General features: G+C 23.6%; 1 protein-coding gene across 2 annotated transcripts in view; it reads left to right on the plus strand.

Annotated features, from left to right (window-relative positions):
* The window catches only part of LOC122857262, a 61,298-nt gene that overhangs the window by 35,147 nt on the left and 2,255 nt on the right, over positions 1-23,896 (plus strand). For both annotated transcript variants that reach the window (XM_044159340.1, XM_044159341.1), the window contains 6 exons: positions 4,639-4,820; positions 6,576-6,649; positions 8,085-8,197; positions 8,561-8,664; positions 8,742-9,110; positions 18,643-18,805. In XM_044159340.1, coding sequence (XP_044015275.1) covers positions 4,639-4,820; positions 6,576-6,649; positions 8,085-8,197; positions 8,561-8,664; positions 8,742-9,110; positions 18,643-18,805 — 1,005 coding nt within the window. The remainder of the gene's footprint in view (positions 1-4,638; positions 4,821-6,575; positions 6,650-8,084; positions 8,198-8,560; positions 8,665-8,741; positions 9,111-18,642; positions 18,806-23,896) is intronic.

Consider the following 23,896-nt stretch of genomic DNA (forward strand, 5'->3'; position numbering starts at 1 on the left):
GTTATTTTACAGTATAATTACTAAATTTAGATATTAAGGTTCAACCACTGGTGGTTGAGGAATGCGCAAAGCGCATTCTTTTTTGTTAAACAAAAAAAAAAAAAGTGTAACATTTTTAGAAAAGCAGACAAAAACTAAAAGCTTTTTTTGTTTATTTTTTAATGACAATACTTAACCATAAAAAGTAAAAATAAATAAATTAAAAAAAAAAAAAATTACTCATATACAAAGCAATGATTAATTTATAAATTTTTTAAATTCTTAAATATTTTTTATTTATTATTATATGGTATGCAAATACTTCAACACCCGAGGTGGCATTTAAATTGGCGAAATACTTTTTTTTTTTTTTTAATTATAAAAAAAAATTAATATATTTATGTAGAAAATTCTCGTGGACAAAAATGGCTTTTAGAATAACGTTTAAAATCCATTTGATTAATAGTATAAAAAAAAGCCTGAGTATTTAAAATATAATAATATTCTGGTAGAAAGAATATTCATAAGAATAAAATATCATTTAAAGTTCAGCTTAGAGCACACGGCTGAGTGGATAACCGCTTAGCCTCCAGCGCCGAAGGTCTGGAGTTCAATTCTAGTCAAAGTCACATCAAAGATGTGTCTAATACAAAAATTCATGTCATTGTTATTTTACAGTATAAATTTAGATATTAAGGTTCAACCACTGGTGGTTGAGGAATGCGCAAAGCGCATTCTTTTTTGTTAAAACAAAACAAAAAAAAAAGAAGTAATAAATTCGGATTTCTAATTTTCATTTATAATTATTTTTAATTTAACAATAAGTATCTAAAAAAATAATTTAGACAGATTTAGGAAAGCTGACAAAAATTAGAAGCTTTTTTGTTTATATTTAAATGACAATCGTTAACCATAAAAAGTAAAAATGAATATAATAAAAAATATTAAATTAATTTTTTTTTTTCAATCTTGTAAAATTTAAAATTCTTTTTATTATTACAAAATATATCAAAAAAAATTATATCTTTCGGATTTTATAAACAAGTTTTTTATCAATTCTCAGACTTATTCACTTTGCTTTTTTTGTATGTCAATTTTTTTATTTAAACTTTGATAAACCTCTCATATTCTCCAGTAGCCCTGGACTTGAAAGTCTTGAAAGACGGGCGTTAAATCATAAATCCAGTAAATTGCCCTTAGAGAAATTGCCTCCGATGAAGAAGACCAAGTTTTCAGATAAAAATATTGTTAGTATATTTATACACCAATACATATATGTACACGTTGATACATGTCCACATAGTGTTCCATCAACGACAAGCTTCGTCACGCTCGTCAAACGCCCATTTCTATCATTCTTTTTAATATTTTTATCCAATTTTTTGTTGCTCTTATTTACACAACCTTACAAAATAAATTTAAAAATCAAATCAAAGGAAATATATTCCGTAAAAAAGGAAAAAAAGAAAATCCCAATTATTTGAAGTTGATGGTGTTGATGATTCATCCGTAAATAATTAACCAGCAAAACTAGTATTTCTAGTAATATTTATTTCTAATAAACAATTTAATAGTTATCATTAATTATATGCCTTTTTTTTTGTGGCTATAAAATTTTTCCAAAATTACATATACAAGATCAGGTTGTTTGTCATCAAGACACCATAATAATACCAAAGTAACATTACCTTAATGAGAAAACACTTTAACGCTCAATTGATATTATCCATCGACTCCACCCTTCATTTTATCTACGATAAAATATTTTAAATATTTAAATTCTTTCATTTTTTTTATGTCTTAAGGTGATATAGTATAGCTAGTATATAAACATGTTATATATTGATCCAGACAATGATTTTTTATTTTTAATATGACATGTATTTAAAAAAAAATATTGCTCATTTATTCATATTTATTTAACGATTAAATTGATGATTGACAATGTATCGTAACTCGTTCAAAATATAAAATTATTAAGGTATAATAAATTTGAAATAATGAAAAATCAAAAAATAAAAATGCAGATTAAATTCACTTTACAAAGTTTATATTTATTTACACAATGATTAAGTGGCAAAAAAAATATGACTTGAATTTAAAAAGTTGATTATAACTGTGATGGTTAGTTATTAATACTTACGATGAAAATATACATTTTGCAAATTGTACGGGCGGGGTTAATAAGCGCTGTCGATTCATGAACGTTCGTAATATTGACAGTGGGTGGTAAAATGAAAAAAAAAAACACCTGAATAATTTTACTTTTTTATTTATAATACATGTTGAGTTAAAGCTTTGAGCTTTTATAAAAAAATGATGGGATGGGTTGGGTCTAGCCAAGGGTAAATATAAAATTTCATTGAGTTATAAATTGAATTATTTCAACGATATTTCAGAATTTATTAAGTCTATTCTATTCTTGGATGATTTAAAATCGTAAAAAAAAAATATATTACTCTTTGAAGAGATAGTAAAATAAAATGAACGACAGATAGCTAACTAGATTTTCGTTCATTTCCACCGCAGTAATTGAGTCAATATCGAGGAAAACCCAGCTAGGTTCTAGATATACCAGACACAACTTTGTTATAACCCACTGGGAATTGCTTGGCTTCGTTTTAACGTAATGTAACATGAATTTTCTTCGTTAAAAGTGTCGTATATATATATTGAAAGACTGCTAGTTTTATTGGATTTTCTGTGAGGTCATATTGTACATTAACTGAGATAAAATTTATTGGTAAATTTTCCTTTAAATCTTTCCCCAAGTTGCAATTAGTTCAAGTACTCTCAGAAACTGGTTATATACCCTGATGAGTAATCATCATTACCACTTCAAATATCTTTACCAAAAACAAAAAAAAAAAAAACTATACCGAACGAATAAATTGATAATTTAATTAAATTTTATTTTGAATATGATTGGAAAAGAAAAACCTGTAAAATTGTCTTTTAGAATAACATTTAAAATTCATTTGGTTAATGGTATAAAAAAAGCCTGAGTATTTAAAATATAGTAATATTCTGGTAGAAAGAATATTCATAAGAATAAAATATCATTTAAAGTTCAGCTTAGAGCACACGGCTGAGTGGATAACCGCTTAGCCTCCAGCGCCGAAGGTCTGGAGTTCAATTCTAGTCAAAGTCACATCAAAGATGTGTCCAATACAAAAATTTATGTCATTGTTATTTTACAGTATAAATTTAGATATTAAGGTTCAACCACTGGTGGTTGAGGAATGCGCAAAGCGCATTCTTTTTTGTTAAACAAAAATAAAAAAAGAAGAATAGAAAAAAAAAAGGCTAACATTTTTAGAAAAGCAAACAAAAAATAAAAGCTTTTTTCGTTTATTTTTAATGACAATCATTAACCATAAAAAGTTAAAATGAAGAAATTAATTTAAAAAAAAACAAAATTACTCTTTCGCAAAGCAATGATTAATTTATAATTTTTTAAATTCTTAAGTATTTTTTATTTATTATTATATGATATGCAAATAATTCGACACCTAAGGTGGCATTTAAATTGGCGAAACACTTTTTTTTTTTTTAATTATAAAAAAAAAATTAATATATTTATGTAGAAAATTCTCGTGGACAAAGTTGGCTTTTACAATAACTTTTAACATTCATTTGGTTAATAGTATAAAAAAAAGCCTGAGTATATAAAATTTAATAATATTCTGGTAGAAAGAATATTCATAAGAATAAAATATCATTTCAAGTTCAGCTTAGAGCACACGGCTGAGTGGATAACCGCTTGGCCTCCAGCGCCGAAAGTCTGGAGTTCAATTCTAGTCAAAGTCACATCAAATATGGGTGGATACTTCATATGATCAAAATTAGTTTATAAGTTTAGATAATAAGGTTCAACCACTGGTGGTTGAGGGATGCGCAAAGCGCATTCTTATTTTGTTAAAACAAAATAAAAAAAAAAGTAATAAATTGTGTTTCTAACTTTCATTTATATTTATTTTTAATTTAACCAGTATTTAAAAAAATAATATTGAAAAAAAAAAACAAAACAGATTTAAAAAGCAGACAAAAATTAAAAGCTTTTTTTGTTTATTTTTTATTGACAATCATTAACCATAAAAAGTAAAAATGAATAAATTAAAAAAAAAAAAAATTATTCATATACAAAGCAATGATTAATTTATAATTTTTTAAATTCTTAAATATTTTTTATTTATTATTATATGGTATGCAAATAATTCGACACCCAAGGTGGCATTTAAATTGGCAAAATACTTTTTTTTTTTTTTTTTAATTATAAAAAAGAATCAATATATTTATGTAGAAAATTCTTGTTGACAAAGTTGGCTTGTACAAAAATATTTGTAATATTTATGTGATCAGAAAAGACGACTTAAAGACCGATTGGTATTTTCTCAATAGCGGTTAGATAAAAGAAAGCCGCATCCTAATGTCTCGCCCTCATAAAACAACAACAAACCCAAGTCTCGATTTCCTATTTCAATATTTTTTAAAAAAAAAATTTTAATTCTTAAATATTTGTGCAATGCTGATAAATTTTTCCGATCTTACCAAAGATTATATATTATCTTTAATTTATATATATTATTTTATTTACATTATATAATTTTTAAAATAAATACATGATTATTTATAAAAATTAATTTATTTAATTTACAGATTTACAAATGGAACAGGGTTACAGATCAGAGGTTCAAGAACGTGCACTAGTAGTATCACTGCAGATGTTTAATTTGATAGTAGAAAGAGGTGTCTCATTGCTTAAGTCACAACTTGAGAATCAACAACAACCAAGACTTGTTGTAGATGAGGACATGCAGGTCCTTCTTCCAGCTATCAAGGTATTGAATAAACAGAATAAATACCAGTCTCTTATCTATACTGATTATTAATGAACCTTGGAATTTACAAATGTTAAAAAAAAAAAAAAGAAAAAGAAAATTAATAATGGTTTTTGCATTCTATGGCGCCTATGATATTATTTTAAATCTTTGCCTTTCAAGTTTTACATTTGATCTAATTTTTCAACTGCTCACTCGCTTGTCTATTTATTCAACTACCACAACTATATACTTTTACTTAAACTATTTCTCTTAATCCCACGCAAATATTATACCAAGGTCTGCAGTGCTATGTTGTTCAATGTCAAGGCTCAGTTTCTGTCAGTTATCTTTATTTTATGTAACTGTTTTATACAACTTGCTCACTTGACGATTAATGCATGCATCTTTAGTGGGTGTTTGTTATGGGTCTATTAATAAAACCAAGACAGTAACTTTATACCGCGTATCACGACTAAATATTTTGAACACAAATTTTCCAGAAATAAAATATCTTGATAAATAATTCCCCGCCCCGAAAAAAAGAAATACATCATGAAGCATGTATTAGTATAGAAATAATAAGTTATTTAAAAATTAAAATAAATCATTATAAAAATAATAAAAGCATAGTAACATATTGACATAATGATTTAATGATTATTTTGAATTTTTAAAAAATTATGACAACAGTATATCATACGATAAATAAATAAATATTTCATTTAAAAATTTATTTATTTATTTAAAATTTACTTTAATCATATATCTTTGATAAATTCAAAATTAATTAATTTAAAAATTTATTAATTAGTCATTTTATTGTAATGACACAATGTTATTATTATTTCAAATTTAATTTTTTTTTTTTCATATTAATCTTTCAAATATTGTATGAAATGTTTATTTATTTTTATTTATTATTATATATTATTATAAAGATTATTATTATCATCATATATCTTGGATAAATTTGTAATTAATTTAATTTTCATTTCGTTGTGCAATATTTTCTGTCAATGTTTTTTTTGGATATTTATGTTCAGGATATTTAGTCCCATGCAATCATCTCATAAAATCTTTATTTAATTTTTAAGATGTTTTAACCATTGCAAAATTTAAAATACTTGATATAAAATCAATCGTTGATCTTTTAACTGATATATTATCTATATATTCTTCAACAGTACACTAACAATGACAAAAATACAAGCTATCCGCATTTCATCGTGATAAAATATTTTATATATACGCGTTGTATTTTTATTTAAAAAAAAATTTTTATTTTTATAAATTTTCTAATATAATATATTCAATCTTTATTTATATATATAAAGAATTATTTTCTTCATTGGGTTGCATGTAAAAAATTAAATCTTTTTCAATGATCTTGATAAATATCTTTTAAAACTTAGATATATTTATTTGCAATTTATTGCTAACGGAATTTTACTAAGGCCTTAAAGTAATTTTAATATTTATACAGATGTATATATATATCTTAAAAACATCGTTAATGAAAGTGTATATAGTTGATTTAAAAGATTGAAGTGTACAGTTGGTACAGAATTATTATAACGTGATATAACTGATGGGATCATTAATATCATTGATAAGACCAAGGAAGTTTACAAGGTCGTCATGTGACACAAAATATATCATCTCAAAGTTTTAGCTTATAAATAAATTATCCTTAATCAATTTAATAGTCTAGACACAATCTTCATTAGCTCAAAAATAAAACCATTAATTTAAAATTATAAATTTTATTTTCAGATTTGGTGTGATTGGATGCTGTGCCACAGTACAGTCTGGAATCCACCACCTTCCTGCATGGATTATCGAGTTGGGTATGTACCATTTTTTATTTTTTTTATTTTAAATATTTAGCTTTCATTTAATCACCACAAAAATGTTTTAATTAATTAAAAAAATTTCCTCATTATTAAATAATAAAGCCAGTGTATATTATCAATTAGTTGTTTAATAAATTTTTATTGATAATAAAAATTTAAAAAAAATATAACTTACAAGTATTTAATAATAATTTTCGATCTCAATGCTCATTTAAAGTATTTTTTTTTTTTAAATTACTAACATGCACAAACCAAGAATGTAATTAAACAATAATATATAATATTTATTTATTTTTTTGCTTTTTTTATTTGTTAAAATACGCGCACAGTCGGTAACTTAAGAATACTCTTATTTGCCAGTAGATTACGCCGCTGAAAGACAAACTAAATACTTCAGTGTGTGTATTTTTAAATAACATTGACTTCATAAAGTATTTTATAATTTAAAAAATATTATCTTACACTATCTGAAGATTCTGAAAAATGTTGTTAAAATAAAGCTGAATTTTAATATACTAATTTTACCAAGATGTTTCAAAGATTAATAAAAAAAAAAAGGCTTCATTGACTTCCGTAAAATAATTTTACAGTATGTTTGGTATTTAAGCTTCTTTTTAAATATAAAAAAAAAAAAATGAAAAAGACAGACAAGTGTCTTTGTCTTTATTGGAATTTCAAGATAAAAGTCATTTCATTAGCATTTCATACGTGCTTGAACACTGTAGACACTTGAGCAAAAAGAAAAAAAAAAATAAAAAAGACATTAATATATACATTAAGAACATTTAAAATGTCTTAACTTAATTTTTATAATTTATCAACAAATTATAGTATCAATAGTAGAAAAGACCAGTAGCATGTTATTCGATAAATAATAATTAAATTAAATATAAATTCAAGTTTGATAAAATATAAAAAATAATATTAATTAAAAAAATAAAAATCTTTTAATAGTTTAACTTGTCCCAGACGCAATCATTTCATCGATGCAATCTATTGGCTATTAAACAAGTCCCAAGGTCCCCATTGCAATAGTCAATACAAACATTTAAAAGAACAAAAAATAATAATTAACAAAAAAAAAAAATATATAAAAGTTATAATACATTTTTTTTTTTATATATAATAATAAATAGAAAAAGGAAAAAAAAAAAAAATTGCACGGGTTTTCACAACGATTTATCCAGTAAATACAAGTGGATAATTTAATTATTATTTATCGTTAATAATTAACAATTATATTAGTAAAACATTGCCTTGTCAAGGACAACAATTTTATTTGTAAGCATTATTAAATATAATTATAATTAAAATAATTATTATTATAACAGATGCTTGTTATTTTGACCTTTTTAAAAAAATTTTTATTAATAAAAATATATAGGTATATTAAAAGTTAATTAATTTAATTTGTTTATTTATTTTATAGACCAACTGGTGATGCTTGGAGTAGACTTGCAACGATGGTTAATCTTCTTGAAAGACTACCATATTCAAAAAAAGTACTAATTCATTCACGTGATCCTGTTGAACGTGAAAATGGTAATTACTTATTATTTGTTTGTAACTTATGATAACCCGATTAGTCATAATTTTACTGATACTTGTGACTATAAATCATTGAATGAATTGCACAAGACAGGTTTGGTAATTGCAATGTCGACTGTAAATTGCATTAATCGTGTCTTCTTTTTAACATACTATATTCTCTTGTGTATAGTTGTAAATTAAGAAAACATAGTTACGACAGGTTAAATATTTTTAAATAAATATAAGATAAATATATATTATTATAAATTAAACATTAATTTAAAACAAAAAAAAAAAAAAACAAATTAACTTATTGGTTATAATAATTGCATTATATTGTATATCTAATGATTTAATTGATTTTCGTTTTTACAGAATTAAATTTAGTTAGATTACCAGAAGATACAACCTTGTCTGGTTTTACACCACTTATGTCAAATCCCCCAGAGCCATTTTATGTTTTAAAAATAGATGATGAGGTAAATAATATATTTAATAGTTTAATTATTAATTAATTGAATTATATTTTTTTAAAATTTATATATTAATTTTCCAGGAAGTTGCACAAGTTTGTTTAAGAATACATAAAATATTATTTTTTGGACAAGTATTTCTATGTGGTCTTGAAACACCAGTATTAAAATTACAAAAAAGTGAAACTGGTATTAGTGAATATGTGTCGTTAGTTGAAACATCAAATACTGGCTCAATAAATACACCACCTGAACATAGTGATTCTGAATTACTTGTTGATAGTTATAGTGAAGATGATGATGATGATAATGCAATATCATTAAAAAAAAATTTTTTTACAAATGATACAAATGATTTAAAATCACAACCAGAGATAAGATCACTTATTGAACGTAAAGAAGAACTTGAAAGATGTCAAAAAAAACAAGAACATCATCGAAAAAGGATTCAGGTAAGTCCTTGAACTTTTTTAGTTTTAAATATTATTCCTCTAGGCGTACTAAACATTTTTTTTTTTTTTCATTTCTTTGTTGAATATATTTTTTTTTTAAATTTCATATAGAAAGGAGAAAAAATAAAATAAATAACATGTTCATGCGTAGCGAATAAAAGAGTTGTGGATAACGGACAAGTTATTCGCACGAGTCGAAATAACTTGTACACGTACGAGCAAATCGTTTTTTTTTTTTTTTTTAACAATATTCAACTTGCTAAAATAGCCAGCAAGTTTTTCAGTCATTCTCTTCTTCTTTATTATTATTATTATTATTCGATTCTTCACTTCATTCGATCGAATAATCAAAAACCCCTCGGGTTTACTCATGAAAATTTATTACTGCAAAATCGTAACAACTGAATTCCTCAACGTGCATTGCTTTCCAAATTTATATCTCTAACCGTACCATATATGATCAGCTGTTGAAATCGTAAATTTACTGTAACATCTGAATTTAACCCCAGGGGGTTGTTACGAAAAACACCTTCTTAATTTTTTTTCTTTTATCTTTTAGTATTAAATTTAAAGTAAAAAAAAATTTCATGTTTTTGTCCAACATTTAGAGAATTCTTCTTTCTCTGCAATTTTTCCTCCATCGGGTACAATAAATTTGCTATTTTTTGTTTTAACTTTTTTGTTCATTCTATTATTTTGGATGATAGTATGTGTATATATATTTCCCTTGGCTATATAGAAAAAGAAGACCCTTCTTATCGTTTCTTGTTATCGGTCTTGAGCCAGTTACACGACTTAACCAAGTGGGATAACGAAAAAATTTTGCCTCAGGGTATATATAACAGAGTCTTTCAACATATAAATTCGACGGTAGCCAAGGTAGTACTCGTTAATAACCCCCCCAAAAAAAAAGAGTGGGATTGCTTTTCTTTTAGAGTTTAAAAATTTATCGAGAATTGCAAAGTCTTGGATAATTTAATGGGAGGACTTGTTTAACTTAATTTATTGAAAACATTGTGTGTGCAGAGCAACGTAAAAAATATGCAGTAACTCGTATCATTCGTTTTTTATTTTTTGTTTTAAATACAAAGAATAAAAAAAAAAATTATGTCACTGTGTGAATAACTTTGAACTCGGCACTTTAATTTATTTATTTATTTAAATTTCAAGTAGGCTATATGACTAAATATATCCTGAATAAATATATCCACTTTTAAAACTATCAAAAGAAAAAAAAGTCTGATAGAAAATATTTACTAGCGAGTAAATAGCGAATAAATTGATTACAAATTTATCCAAGATATATGATGATAATAATATATAATAATAAATAAAAATAAATAAACATTTCATACAATATTTGAAAGATTAATATGAAAAAAAAAAATTAAATTTGAAATAATAATAACATTGTGTCATTACAATAAAATGACTAATTAATAAATTTTTAAATTAATTAATTTTGAATTTATCAAAGATATATGATTAAAGTAAATTTTAAATAAATAAATAAATTTTTAAATGAAATATTTATTTATTTATCGTATGATATACTGTTGTCATAATTTTTTAAAAATTCAAAATAATCATTAAATCATTATGTCAATATGTTACTATGCTTTTATTATTTTTATAATGATTTATTTTAATTTTTAAATAACTTATTATTTCTATACTAATACATGCTTCATGATGTATTCCTCTTTTTCGGGGCGGGGAAATTATTTATCAGGATATTTTATTTCTGAATAATTTGGCAGGAAAATATTTTCACTTTTAGTCATTTTAATTTTATTACTCTAGTTGATATATATGAATTTTCTGTAAAACTTGAAAATTCATATAAAACTAGGTCGACTTGGTATATCCACGTGATGCGAATGAATCTCGGCCAGTCGTGACTAACCCTAAAGATCATGTTGATAAATAAGTACCACATGCATCTTTATCTATGCTGCAAAACTAGTCTCGTATGATTATTATCATTACAACATATTTTTACTATTTTTTGTTTATTTTAAGAAATAATAAAAAAAACAAAAAACAATAATTTATTTTTAACAAACATGATTCTTACATGTTCTCGTTAAGTAGCCCGTTTTTTTTTTTTCCATTTTTATTTGACCGTTTTAATAAAGTGGGATACACTCATGTTGATGCTGCGTCATTGATGAATCCTCAATTTTTCTTTGAACATAATGTTTTGAATGAATGAGATAAATCAGCACAAAGAGCTATGGATGATTGCGGTTGCTCTAAATTATTATTATTATTTCATTTGAATTGTTTGTTATTTCCTGACCCTCTAGAATCGATGAATCGGAAGAGTATTCAATTTTATTTTCCCGAACCTTCCAATCAGAATAAAAAAAAAAAAACAATAATAATATATACTCCAGAAATTTATTCAAGTCTATTGATTTTTAAATAAAATAAATTTGAATATAACGGATGTACAAAAGCCAATTGACCACAAAAAAAAAACATATATTTTAAGAATATTTCTAAAACATAATATTATATATTATATATATTTTTTTTATTGCATTAAATTGCGTGATTATTTTGTTTTTAAATTAAATTAAAAAAAAAAATAATAAATAAATAAAATATGATAGAAAATAAAAAAAAAAAATTTTTCATCGTGATCAAAGTATAACGGTTACACAAGTGATAGAGAAAATAGGATGAGAAGTTTTATTCTTTGTGCTGTACCATTTGGCAAGTTATACATGAGAAAAAAAAAAAATAAAATAATATATTTATCATGCTTGAGATGAATAAATAAATATTAAAAAAAAATTTATATATTATAAAAAGCCAATTAATATATATTTGATATCATCACAAGTATTAAATATTAAATTGTGCTAAAAATAAAAAGGGGTTAAATCATTGTCCATGTGTATTTCTGGACAGTTGTTAGCCATGTCTGGAATGACCGCCTGGGGATCCGTGGTCCCATCAAGGACATAACATCCACAGTGGAATTCATAACACCTACCAAGCACATCCAATGAAAACTGACTGGTATTCTGGTTTTGGCCCTATTCAATATCTGTCTGGCTCGCCATGTCGTTTCTGATGCTGACAGCTTTTGCAGGGGTCATTGCACTTGCTAATATTTTATTATTTATTTTTCCTCACTTAAAAATTATTCATCAATGAAAAAAATTAAAAATAAAAACTCCAAGATAATTCAAGGCAACACCAAAACTCATCATTGCAAATGAAAAATATCTTTTTTTTTTCCTTCAAATTTATCATCTTTTCGTCCTTGATATTTTTTTTTATTTAAAAAAAAAATTAAGTTGTAATTAAATAGACAGTAAAGTAATAATAATTATTATTAAAACTTGTATATAAAATTTTGATGATGGTAGCTTGTAATGCAGGTAATGCATACAGGAATTTAAAAAATTTTTATATTTTATTTTTTTCATTGTTAATACTAGCGCCAGTGTTATATGATTAAAACAAATTTTTTTTTTTTCTTTTTTTTTTTTCTCTCTTTAAGTACATAAGCTAATTACTCCAAACTAATTATTCTCTGTTAGCAACGCTTCCAGTCTCCACCACATGTGTTATACATAATCCAATCTCTAGTTAAAATTTTTTTTTTTTCATAAATTTTATTGTATAACTTTGAACCTTGAGAGAAAGAAAAAAAAAATAATAACTCATGTTGTTTTATTGCTATTAAAATAATGCATATAGCCTAGTATTTATAAAATATTAAATAATTTATTCATTATTATTTTATTATTACAAAACTAACTACTGTGATTTTATGATGGTTATCAACTAACGCTAGATGACTTCCTTCTATTTACTCATCATACTTTTTTTTTGTTACTCAAATTTTTTTTTGTCCAAAAAATATAATTATATGAGCATATTATATGAGGTCCCAAGGTGCAGTGACCTTATGACTACATAGCTGAATATATACGATGTAATATATCACTAAACTAACTAATTATGTACCGTTAGGTTTGCTCCTGCAGTCGTGAGGATCACCTCGTCTTAACCCCAATGACCCTCCCTATTCTGACAACGATATAGATTTTGTTCTTATTTTTTTTTATACAATTTTACAAATATTTAAAAACACTTTTTTTTTTTTTTTTGAATTAAACATGTTGTTTTAAAATCACGATTGAATTGATTTTAATTAATGAGGTTTTATGTTATATTAAATTATATTTAGTGAGTTTTTCAATCGAAAAAATCAGCTTGAAGTTTGCGAAATTTCGAAATTATTTTTCTGCCAACTTTTGGGTTATAAAAAAAATATTATTTTATTTTTAAATTAATGGGTTATTAATCAATATTAAAAATTTGATAATTCCTAATTAACGTTAAATATTTTCATCTCAATTTCAAGTATAATTTTAAACGAAACAGTCCAGTGAAAAATTTTTCAATTTAATTTTATTTAAAGTATTTTTAAAATACATACCAGGGGGTTTAAAAAAAAATTTTTATTTCTAATTATTGTTTGACGGAGATGAATAAGAATGGTTATAAAAATATATGAAAAATATACGAGACTTGAAAATGATATTAAATTTAATATTTATTTATTATTTTTGAGCAAAGAATTTGTGCCATGATTAATTTTAGTTCTGGATATTTAAATGAAAAAAAAAAAATATTAATTAAAATAAAAATGTCATATTAATATTATTGATAGCAGTGGGTCTTTACAATGCGTAAATGAAAAATATATATAAAAATATGTACGTCGGCATTGGTCTAGAGAGAACAGTGATTATGAAATATCGCATTCAACAAGCGAGGCTTGATAAATAATATTTTTTACTGTTGTATGTGTGTTTATATTCACGATGCAACATATAGTCTTGTATTGTAAGAGGATATTGTCTATATATACATCCACAAGTATGTAAAAAAAAAAAAAAATTTCAAATTAAAAAAATATAAATGACTAATAACAGCAAAAAAAAAATTATACACCACACTGTGTTGAAATAAAATAAATGTGTTTTTATATAAAGTGAAAATTAAATTTTTTATATTTAATTTAAAAATTATTTAATTATAAAATTAAATAATGTCGTGGATAATATAATTATGCCATGAATGTGATAAATGTCATGTTTAATGTAAATTGTAAATCAATAATTCAACTTTAATGTGAAAAAAAAAGGCATTTTATTCTGCCAAAAAAAATTATATTGTTGATGATATCACGTGCCATGAATTGCTTAATCGGTACTCAAAATTTTAAATACACTTAACAAAAAAAAAAATAAAATACCAAAAAGAATTTGCTTCCAAAATACTCGTGTTCTTTGACGTGTTGCTATCACATTTTTTATGTCAAAATCGCGTTGAATATGGGTAATCGTAAAAACCAGAATCCAACTGAATATACGTGGTTTAAATTCAAAATTTTATAAACTACTAAAAATAAAAAAATAAAGTTATATATGTACAATTCTTCTTTACCATCATCATGATTTATTTTTATTTATTTTTTAAAAAAATCTTGTAACAAAGTTTCGATTACTAAAAATATTTTACGATCACCCGCATGTTATTTTATATACACATAATAAGATAAAATAAATTTGAAAACTTTTCATGGTCAAAAAAAAAAAAAATAAATAAGTATCATCCCTATTTATCTATTTTATTTTGAGTAAGGTCATTTGACCACATCACCCCATAGAATATTAACAACTTCAGTGTCATTGACCTAATCAAAACTTTTATTAAATTTGGCATCAACCCTTTGTAAAATAAAAAAAGCTCATACATTTTTTTACAATATATTTTTAAATTTAATATTACTCAGGGGAGTCATAAGCAAGACTATGCACTCTAACAACTTCTGGGATAAATATTCAAGCTTGTTTGGCAGACGCATCGATTAGTCCCAGTAGATTAATACAAGCGTATAATTATAAAGTCTATGTGTCACATAACCAGACATTATTATTGAAATAAATTATATATTTTATAGTATAAATGATAGAAAATTAATAAATAAATGAAAATAAAGGATGTTTTTTTTTTTTGCCTTTGGCATGAGTCGTTAATAAGTCGAGTGAATATCAATTTTCATGTTTTATATATTGACCACTAGTTTTAATTCGACACACCTTCCTCATAAAGACTGTCACAATATACTTTTGCAATATATATTCACTCATATTAAACACGCCGTGATATTTTTAACATATATTTTTCTTAAATTATATTCAATGGGTATATATAGGCGTACTTTGTGTATATATTAACCCTTCCGGGTTCTATATCTTTGGATCATTAGTAATACAAGTTAAATGCTTGTTAATCAATATTTCTATATCATATTTTAATTTTTTTATTTTTTGATATTTCATTTCCTATATGTGTATATTGATAAATTTATGATGTTATTTATATTAATTATAATTATTATTATTATTTTATTGAATTGCCATGAGCAAGGTGCAATGCAGCTGTCAATATTGACTATTTTCCGATGAGAGAATATAATTGTGTTATTTTCATGTGGGTTGTTCTTTGGTTATTATGATTTATTAAATATATTGGATTTTTAAATATATTGTTTTGTATTGTGGGCTGTTTTCGATACCCAAGGGCATTTAGCTGATTTGCAACTAACAATTTTATTCGGTATAAAATGGTTTTTTTTTTTTACTGCGTTTAAAAATGCAGAATAGTAAAATTGAAAAAAAATTGAAATTTTTATTGATTGAAATATACTTACAGTGCTTTGTTGGATGGGATATTAATATTTTTTTTTTTTTTACAAAGAAAGATGTAAAAATTTAAAGCTATAGTTTAGGCAAATTAGTTTAAAATAAAATAAATTTTCAATTGGCAAATTATTGACTCTAAATGATCAATATTTTATTCAAGTATTACTGAGATAAATTTTTCCCATGATTGGATGAAAAATTTTCTATATTAATGTAATTTACTTTGTTTAAGAAAATTTTCTATAATTTAAAAGAAAAAAAAAAAAACATGACTATTACAAAGAAAAAAATTTATTTAGTATAAATACAAGAAAAACTTGATTAGATACAAAGACCATTGAACTTTATCAAAGTATAGCAACTATTTATTCGAGTGATAATTTTTTTGAAGCAAAAAAAACCGACAAAATTACATGAAAATGAAGCAATTAAAACTACTGAAATAATTTGTTTTACAAATTTAGTTAAAAATAAATATGACAAGAAGAAAAAAGTAACTTTTCTTTATAGAGAACAATTTTCCTTTAATTGATTTTTAGTTTAAAAATTTCATTGGCTAGACATTTCAACATTTTTTGAATATATCAAATTGACAACAGAATATAATTTTCATTATTATTTAAGTATCATGAATACAAAATACCGGAGAAATATAATTGCATAAATTCAGGGAGGGTAACAGATGCACGAAAACTAACTAGGCTTATCTACCCAACTAAACTTTGATTTATCACCAAGATTAATAAAAATCTACTATAATTTTCCAATTTAAAAAAAAAAAAAAATAAACAAACAAAAAATCAACATAATATAATCCCCAATAATATCAAAATAATTATCATAAATACACCAAGTATTTTATTAAAAATAATTACAGTACATAGTTCTCACGATAAAGGTATACTCTCAATCTTTTTTTTTTTTTTTTTCTTCTCTCACGCCTCGAGGTATATTCAACAAGAATTATAAAAAACTTAAAGACACATGACAAAACAGTAAGACGAAACAGGATAAAAACTAAAAATTGTAATATAAATAAATAAATTACTCATGAAATTGAATATAAAGAAATAAAATAAATATAAAAGAAATAAAAAAATAATATATATATAAATTCCAACGGTACTATTTATGAATCAGCTAATTGCTTTGAACTTAAACACATATAGCAATTGAAATTAACATAATAATAATACGTATAAATATTTGATAATAAAAATTTGTTAAATTTAAAATGATAAATATATAAAATTTGTTTGAGACATTTAAGAGTACTATTTATCAACAACACAAAAACAAAACTTTGTCGACTGTTGATTCATTGATTGAGTAAAATTTCAAGAGTACTCTGTGTTTTGTATGTTGAAGAGAAAATTAGGGTTGAAGAGAGGAGAGAGAAATAGGGTAAATAACAAGAGAAACTGTCGTCTGTTTTGAGCATATATATTATGAAAAGGTTATATCTGTTTTGTGGGGTTTAGATCGATTAAAACAACCACTACCCTCTTGTTGAAAATACCACTAAAATGTGTGGCTTGTTGGGCGACATTGTTGTCGGGGTTTTATACTGATAGTGTTATCTTCTATGCACAATGCTTTGAATTTATACATTAACTATTTATTATAATATTTTCTTTTTTTTTCTTTTAAATTTATCATTTTAGTTAAATATTAATTTAAACTATATTAATCAGCTTAACAAATTAATACATTATTTAATTTTAGCATGCCAAAAAAAATTACTAGCTGTAGTTTATTATTTTGAGTAAAATTTATTTGAGAATTTTTTTTTTTATTAATCATAAATTTTTAATGATAAAACAATTTATTTTCTATTTTAATTTATATTGTAGATAGTTAAATGTGTGATGTTATTTTTTAAATTTTATTATCAACAGGAAATGTAGATAATATGCAGAAAGAAATAAAATAAATATAAATTCTAAAAATATTCAATTTTAAGTGCACTAAAAAAAACAAATTTCAAGGTGCAATATTTATGTTAATGTTGAATTTAGATTTTTTTTTTAATATCAATGGTATATTTTTTTAATTAAACAATTTTTAAAGTTAAGAATATTATCATGATCGTTTGATACATTGTTTTATTTTTCTTCGCTGACCTTTTTTAAAATGATACCAATAAAAAAATACTTGTAATTTATATTCAATTATTTTATAATTATCACTGAATAGCCAAATATTTAATACAATATCAATTTTATTAATTAATTTTCTAATTTCTTTATGGGAAATATTATCTTGATATTTCCAATTTTCCATGAATCAATAAATTTTAATGACATATTTTATAAAATATTTATAAAATTTATTTTTAATTTTTTGTTAATCTACAGAGTACTCAAAACAATTATCAGTTTTTTTTATATTTAATTCAATTTAAAGATTGAATATTTATATATAAAATTTTGCTTTGTTCAAGTATTAAAAAAAAAAAAAGGAACGCAATGTTTAATGAAATTTTCAATGATTTCATCGGTTTCTATCAAATAAAAATATAAAAATTTTTATATATTGATTTATTGATAATTAATTGCATTCTTATTGAATACGTCATTTTTACGACTTGAATGAATTTCATTGAGTAATTTTTTCAATTTTTTAAATTAACTATTGTGGAATTAATCACTTATTACTTTCACCTGCATCATTTTATTCCAAAAAAATATACAAAATAAATTACAAAATATAAAAATGATTTAGTATTTTTTTTTAATTATTATAAAATTTTATTATTTGATAATTAATTTTCTGTTTTTTTTTTTTCTTTTCAGGATATACTTCAAAAATCTCCACTGTCTGTTGAAATTGAAATACGACCACGACAATTAGTACCAGATACAAATTGTTTTATTGATTATTTATCACAATTACAAATAATAACACGAGCAGTATCAGGAACACAACCACTATTTACACTTATGGTTCCACTTGTTGGTGAGTTTTATTTAATTTATATATATTTATTTTAATGTTAAACAACAAAAAGCTCTGTGTGTAATCATCCCCTTCCTCGGCAGTCGTACTCTCCACTCTACTTGTAATATTTTCTAAATTCAGTAGCCAGTAACATATTTCCTATTTTTTAGAATCTAATTTACATGAATATAATTGTTTATTTAAATATATAAATCACCATTTAAATCACAGTCAAATTTTTTAAATATTTATATATTTATAATTTTACATACAGCATTGTGTTTTTTTTTTTTTTTTAAACTAAAAATACAAGTAGTTATAATATAAAAGTAAAAAGATAAATATTAGTTTCACTGAGCAGCTTAATGCTTTTATCTCTCTTCTTGTTTATACTATTTCCATTGTACTATTTGCATTTCTACTACATAGGGGAAGGAAGTGGTAGCAGTATGTCACTGTCCAGACACACTGTAAATTTATAACTATCATATCCTTCCAAACAACTAAATCACAAATATTACCATAGTATATTGAAAAATTTAAAAATTAAAGTAAAAATCAAATAATATTTTTTTCTTTAAAAATACAATATTAATTATTTTTATTTATAATTAATATTAATTTTAATAAATCATAAACAATATTAACTTCAATATAAAACCATTCAAACAAATATATTTTAAAAAGAAAGGAAAAAAACATTAATTTTTTGTACAAAAACAATTATATTTTTTCTTTTTATTAAAATTTAATTTACAATTTTTTATTAATAGTTTTTTTTTTTTTCAACTTTGAATTGTTTAAAATGACGTAATAATTTTTATTAAAAGGTCGTTTCTCATAACAAGTTGTTACTCATCAAAACACCTGTTTAATTCTGATCGTCCGTTGACATCATCATTATTATTTTCTATCAAATCATAGTTCATTGGGTCATCATCATTACGACTTTTTTTTTAAAATACATTTTTTTATATTATTTTGCATCATTTATTTACTTAATTTTTTTAATGAAAAAAAATTTTTTTTTTGCATATAAAGACATTGTTCTTTTTTTCATCGGCAATTTAGTGACTATTGAGTATTATTTTTTTTTTATTAAAATAATTCAACAACAAATTACGTCATTGATAAATTTAAAAATGTTTAAATAAATAATATTAATATATTATCTAAAAACCACTTGACAAATAAGATATTCACAAGGGGTTGTTGTTTGATCGTTAAAACTTGTTTTCAAGTATATTTTTTTTTTTTTGTTGTAAATCCGTTAGACAAAGTTTTAAAATTGAAGGACATTTTTTTACGTAATTATTTACACAAGTGAAATTTTTATGATTATTTTTTTTTTTTTTTTTGCTATCCTGAATAAATTGTTGATAATTTTATATATTTATTTTGTATTTAAAGAAGAACAATGTTGTGAAATGATTGGTTGTATAAGATTGATGATAATCAAGGACATTCTAATGCCACTTGTTGAAGATTAACAAATACAAACTTGAGTAATTAAACACATACATAACACATGCTAATTTAATTTAAACACCATTCAAATATCCTTGGCACATTGAGTGTGTGTTTCAGTGTCATTCTACTCTCTCTTGAAATATAAAAATAAAAAAAAAAATTCTTTTTTATTATATTTAAACAAATACCTGTATAAAATTTTATAAAAAAAAAATTATTTAAAGAGAATGTCAATCATTTATTGACAATGAACAAGCTGTTAATTTTTTTTTTTTTATTATCATCGTTTTTTTTTTTGCATCAATTTTTATGATTTTTTCTCTGGTATTTGTTGAGGTTTATAAAAAAGCTCAAACAAGAAAAATTGACATGGATGATCTGGAATTAATTTTTTTTTTATAACGTATTTATAATGACAATGCAAAAATTATAATTTAATAACAACATCAACATTGCTTTATATATTTTTTGTCGCCAAATAATTATTACTCAATCTTGTCAATTTTTTTTCTTTTTTAAATTTTATAAAATGTATTTTTTTTATTATTTTGTTTATTGGGTTTTTCATTATTATTTTTGGACCTATTGAATTTTTTTTTTTTTGATGAGTTTTAATATATTATATGGATACTCTAAAACTGACATTTATTACTGGCTAAAATGAATTTTTATCCCTCGATTTTTTTATTTTTATTGTTGTATACTTAATGCTTGAAAAAGATAGCTAATATAAAAATTTATATGTAATTTTTTTCAACTGTTTTTTGATTTATTATTAGCTGTTTTTTTTTTTTTGTAAATTTATTTTTGGGTTCTTGTCAAAAATGAGATAGGATGAAGGTTACAACTATAAAGATATAATTTAAAAAATTTATTAAACATCAATTAATTTCGATATTTAAATTTGCAAAAAAATAATATAAAATTGAAGTGATAAAATATACTTCACACTTTTAATAGAATAAAAAAAAAAAAGTTTTAATCAAGTGATTTATTTGCAAATAGAAAAAAGTTTTTCAATATGTGATTGAGTGCTGAGTGATATTATAATGTCATTGAATAATGCAATATTCACTTGCGTAAATAATAAAAGTAGAAAATAAAATTGAAATGATGTTTGTATACGAGAAAATGGTGTTTATTTTCTAAAATGCAAAAGGGATTTAAAGAGATGAGAAAAGGCACCCTCGAGTTTCAACAACGATACGAAACTACTACCAATTCAGCACAGATAGGGATCGATTATCGACTGGGGTTTTTATGGTCTTCATATAGGAAAAAATAAAAAAAATATATATATATATAAATTCAAGAAAAACACGTCTGCTAGCGCTTCAGTTCACTCGCTTGGTTACCGATTTATAACGCACCAGATGCACTAGCACGTTTTTCCTTTTTTTTAAATAAAACTATTATTATTATTTCCTCGTTTTTTGTCGTATTTTCTGGAATAGTTTTTTTTTTTTTTTTTTATAATAATATCCTACATGCATACCAAAGCCTATCATAAAAACCATTGTAGAAAAAAAATAGAATACCTTTACAAAAAAAAAGCGCTCAATTTTTAAAACTTGAAATAGTTCGTTTTTTTTTCATCTATTGTTTTTTACTTTGGAGATAAAATGACTGTTTAGTTGTTGAAATAATTATTTTTAAAGTTGGTAATTTTTTTTGGGCTTATTTAATGACAAATGAATTTGCAAATTTTATATTTTTGTTTTTAAAAAATTTTGATGTTAACGTTTTATTAAAAAATTAACTAGTCAAAATTTTATATACAACAATGATAATTGACGTAAGAAAAAAAAAAAAAATTAAAAAAAAAACAAACAAATGGACTTTACTGTTTTGTTTAAAAAATATAGCAGTTGAAAGTTAAATATTTTTGTCAATTTCAAGGATTTAAACAACTTTAAATATTCATGCTTCAAGGCTGTACGTAAATTGGACTTTAATTGTCCAGTTGACTGGATTAGAAATTGTTATTTTTATTAATTATCAAATAGTTAATTGTCATTTTGTTCAACTGGCCCACTGACAACAATAACTATTTGAATACTCAATGAACCACTTGAATATTAAATTGAGACTAAAATCATATTATATTTAATAATTTAAAATTGTAAAAAGCTTTTTTCATTCATAGATGGATTTTCTTGTACAACGTAAACTTAAGGTTGTATCATATTAAACTCTTTGATGCACAAACAGGGTTAAAAAACAACAAAGAAAACTAGAAAAAAAATAAAAATTTTTTTCCAACCCTTACACAAGTCTTCATACATAAATCAATAAATATTTTATCTCTTATCATTGATCAGTTATCATTTTCCATGACATCCCTTAACTTTCAACTAAAAAAAATTATTTACAAATCGAAAAAAAAAAAAGTATATATATGGCTTGAGTAAGACCAAAAAATGAAAGTGCGCTTTTATGCAAAATTGGTGCCGGTGCCGCCCTTTGACCCTTGACCACTATGTCTGGCAGATATTAAATCCATGTATATATTTTCCAGTGTAGAGTAGAGTAGGACAGATAAAAAATATATATATACATATCGATAAAAAAAAAAAAAAAAGATAGAGAAGGAGGTAAAAAAGAGAAGAGAATATTTGCAATGAGGAGTAGACAGGGCTGCAACAACGGTGAGTTCACAGTTAGGTTCTCACGGGCTCATACATGAATGCATGTGTGGGCAAAAGAGAGGAATACGCGATTGGTCGTCGGCCCCTGACCACGGGCGTGGGCGATTGCCACAGTATGTACATACTGGTACCATACTTGTATCAATAATATTAAATTAAACAATATCTATTTATACAACAATTAATTGATGATAAAAATTATCAAAAAAAAAAAACTCTTCTATCAATTTTAAAAATTTATAAAACTTTTATATTAATAATTTATTTTCAAAAATGAATTATACCTTTTGCTTTTTTGATTATTTAAATTTGACAAGGTATTTTGATAAAAAAAAAAAGTAAATGAAAATTTTAAACATTCCATTAACAGTGATAAAATTTTTAAATTTAAATCCAAAGTAATAAAATAATGAAGGTTTTAAATTCTATCTAAAGCAAAGTACACACACACAGTGAGTTAAAATTTTCTCATAATCCCGTTAGTTCTTCAGCTTCTGTAGTTCGTAATCCGATATTTTTCTCTATTTTATATCTTTATCTATCTCATTCACTCTTATATTTTATCCCTTAAATTTGTAAAAGCTCAGACTCAGTATAACGAGCTTGAAAAATAAAATAAAAAAAAAAAGCTTCTCTTATTTTATTTTAACACCATCAGTTTGCTTTTATATATATCAGCATCATCATCATCCTCTCAACTTGTAATCTAATTTCCAATATTTTTTTTTTTTTTATCAATCCCTGTGAATAGAAAAATATAACAAAAGAACATGGTAAAAAAAAATAAAATATAAATTATAAAAAGAAGAAAAATAAATTGTTAATATAGTCTTTGTTATTTTAATAGTAGATTTTTTTTTTTAAATAATGCATGTGACAGGGTTATTCCCTGACGTGTCTGTAAAGGAGCAGCAATAACTGCTTGTGAAGTGAGAAATACTTTGTGGGCCGTTAAGCAAATACACTTCTAAAATTCCATCATCTACACCCA

The sequence above is a fragment of the Aphidius gifuensis genome, linkage group LG5 (genome assembly GCF_014905175.1).
Source record: "Aphidius gifuensis isolate YNYX2018 linkage group LG5, ASM1490517v1, whole genome shotgun sequence".
NCBI lineage: Eukaryota > Metazoa > Arthropoda > Insecta > Hymenoptera > Braconidae > Aphidius > Aphidius gifuensis.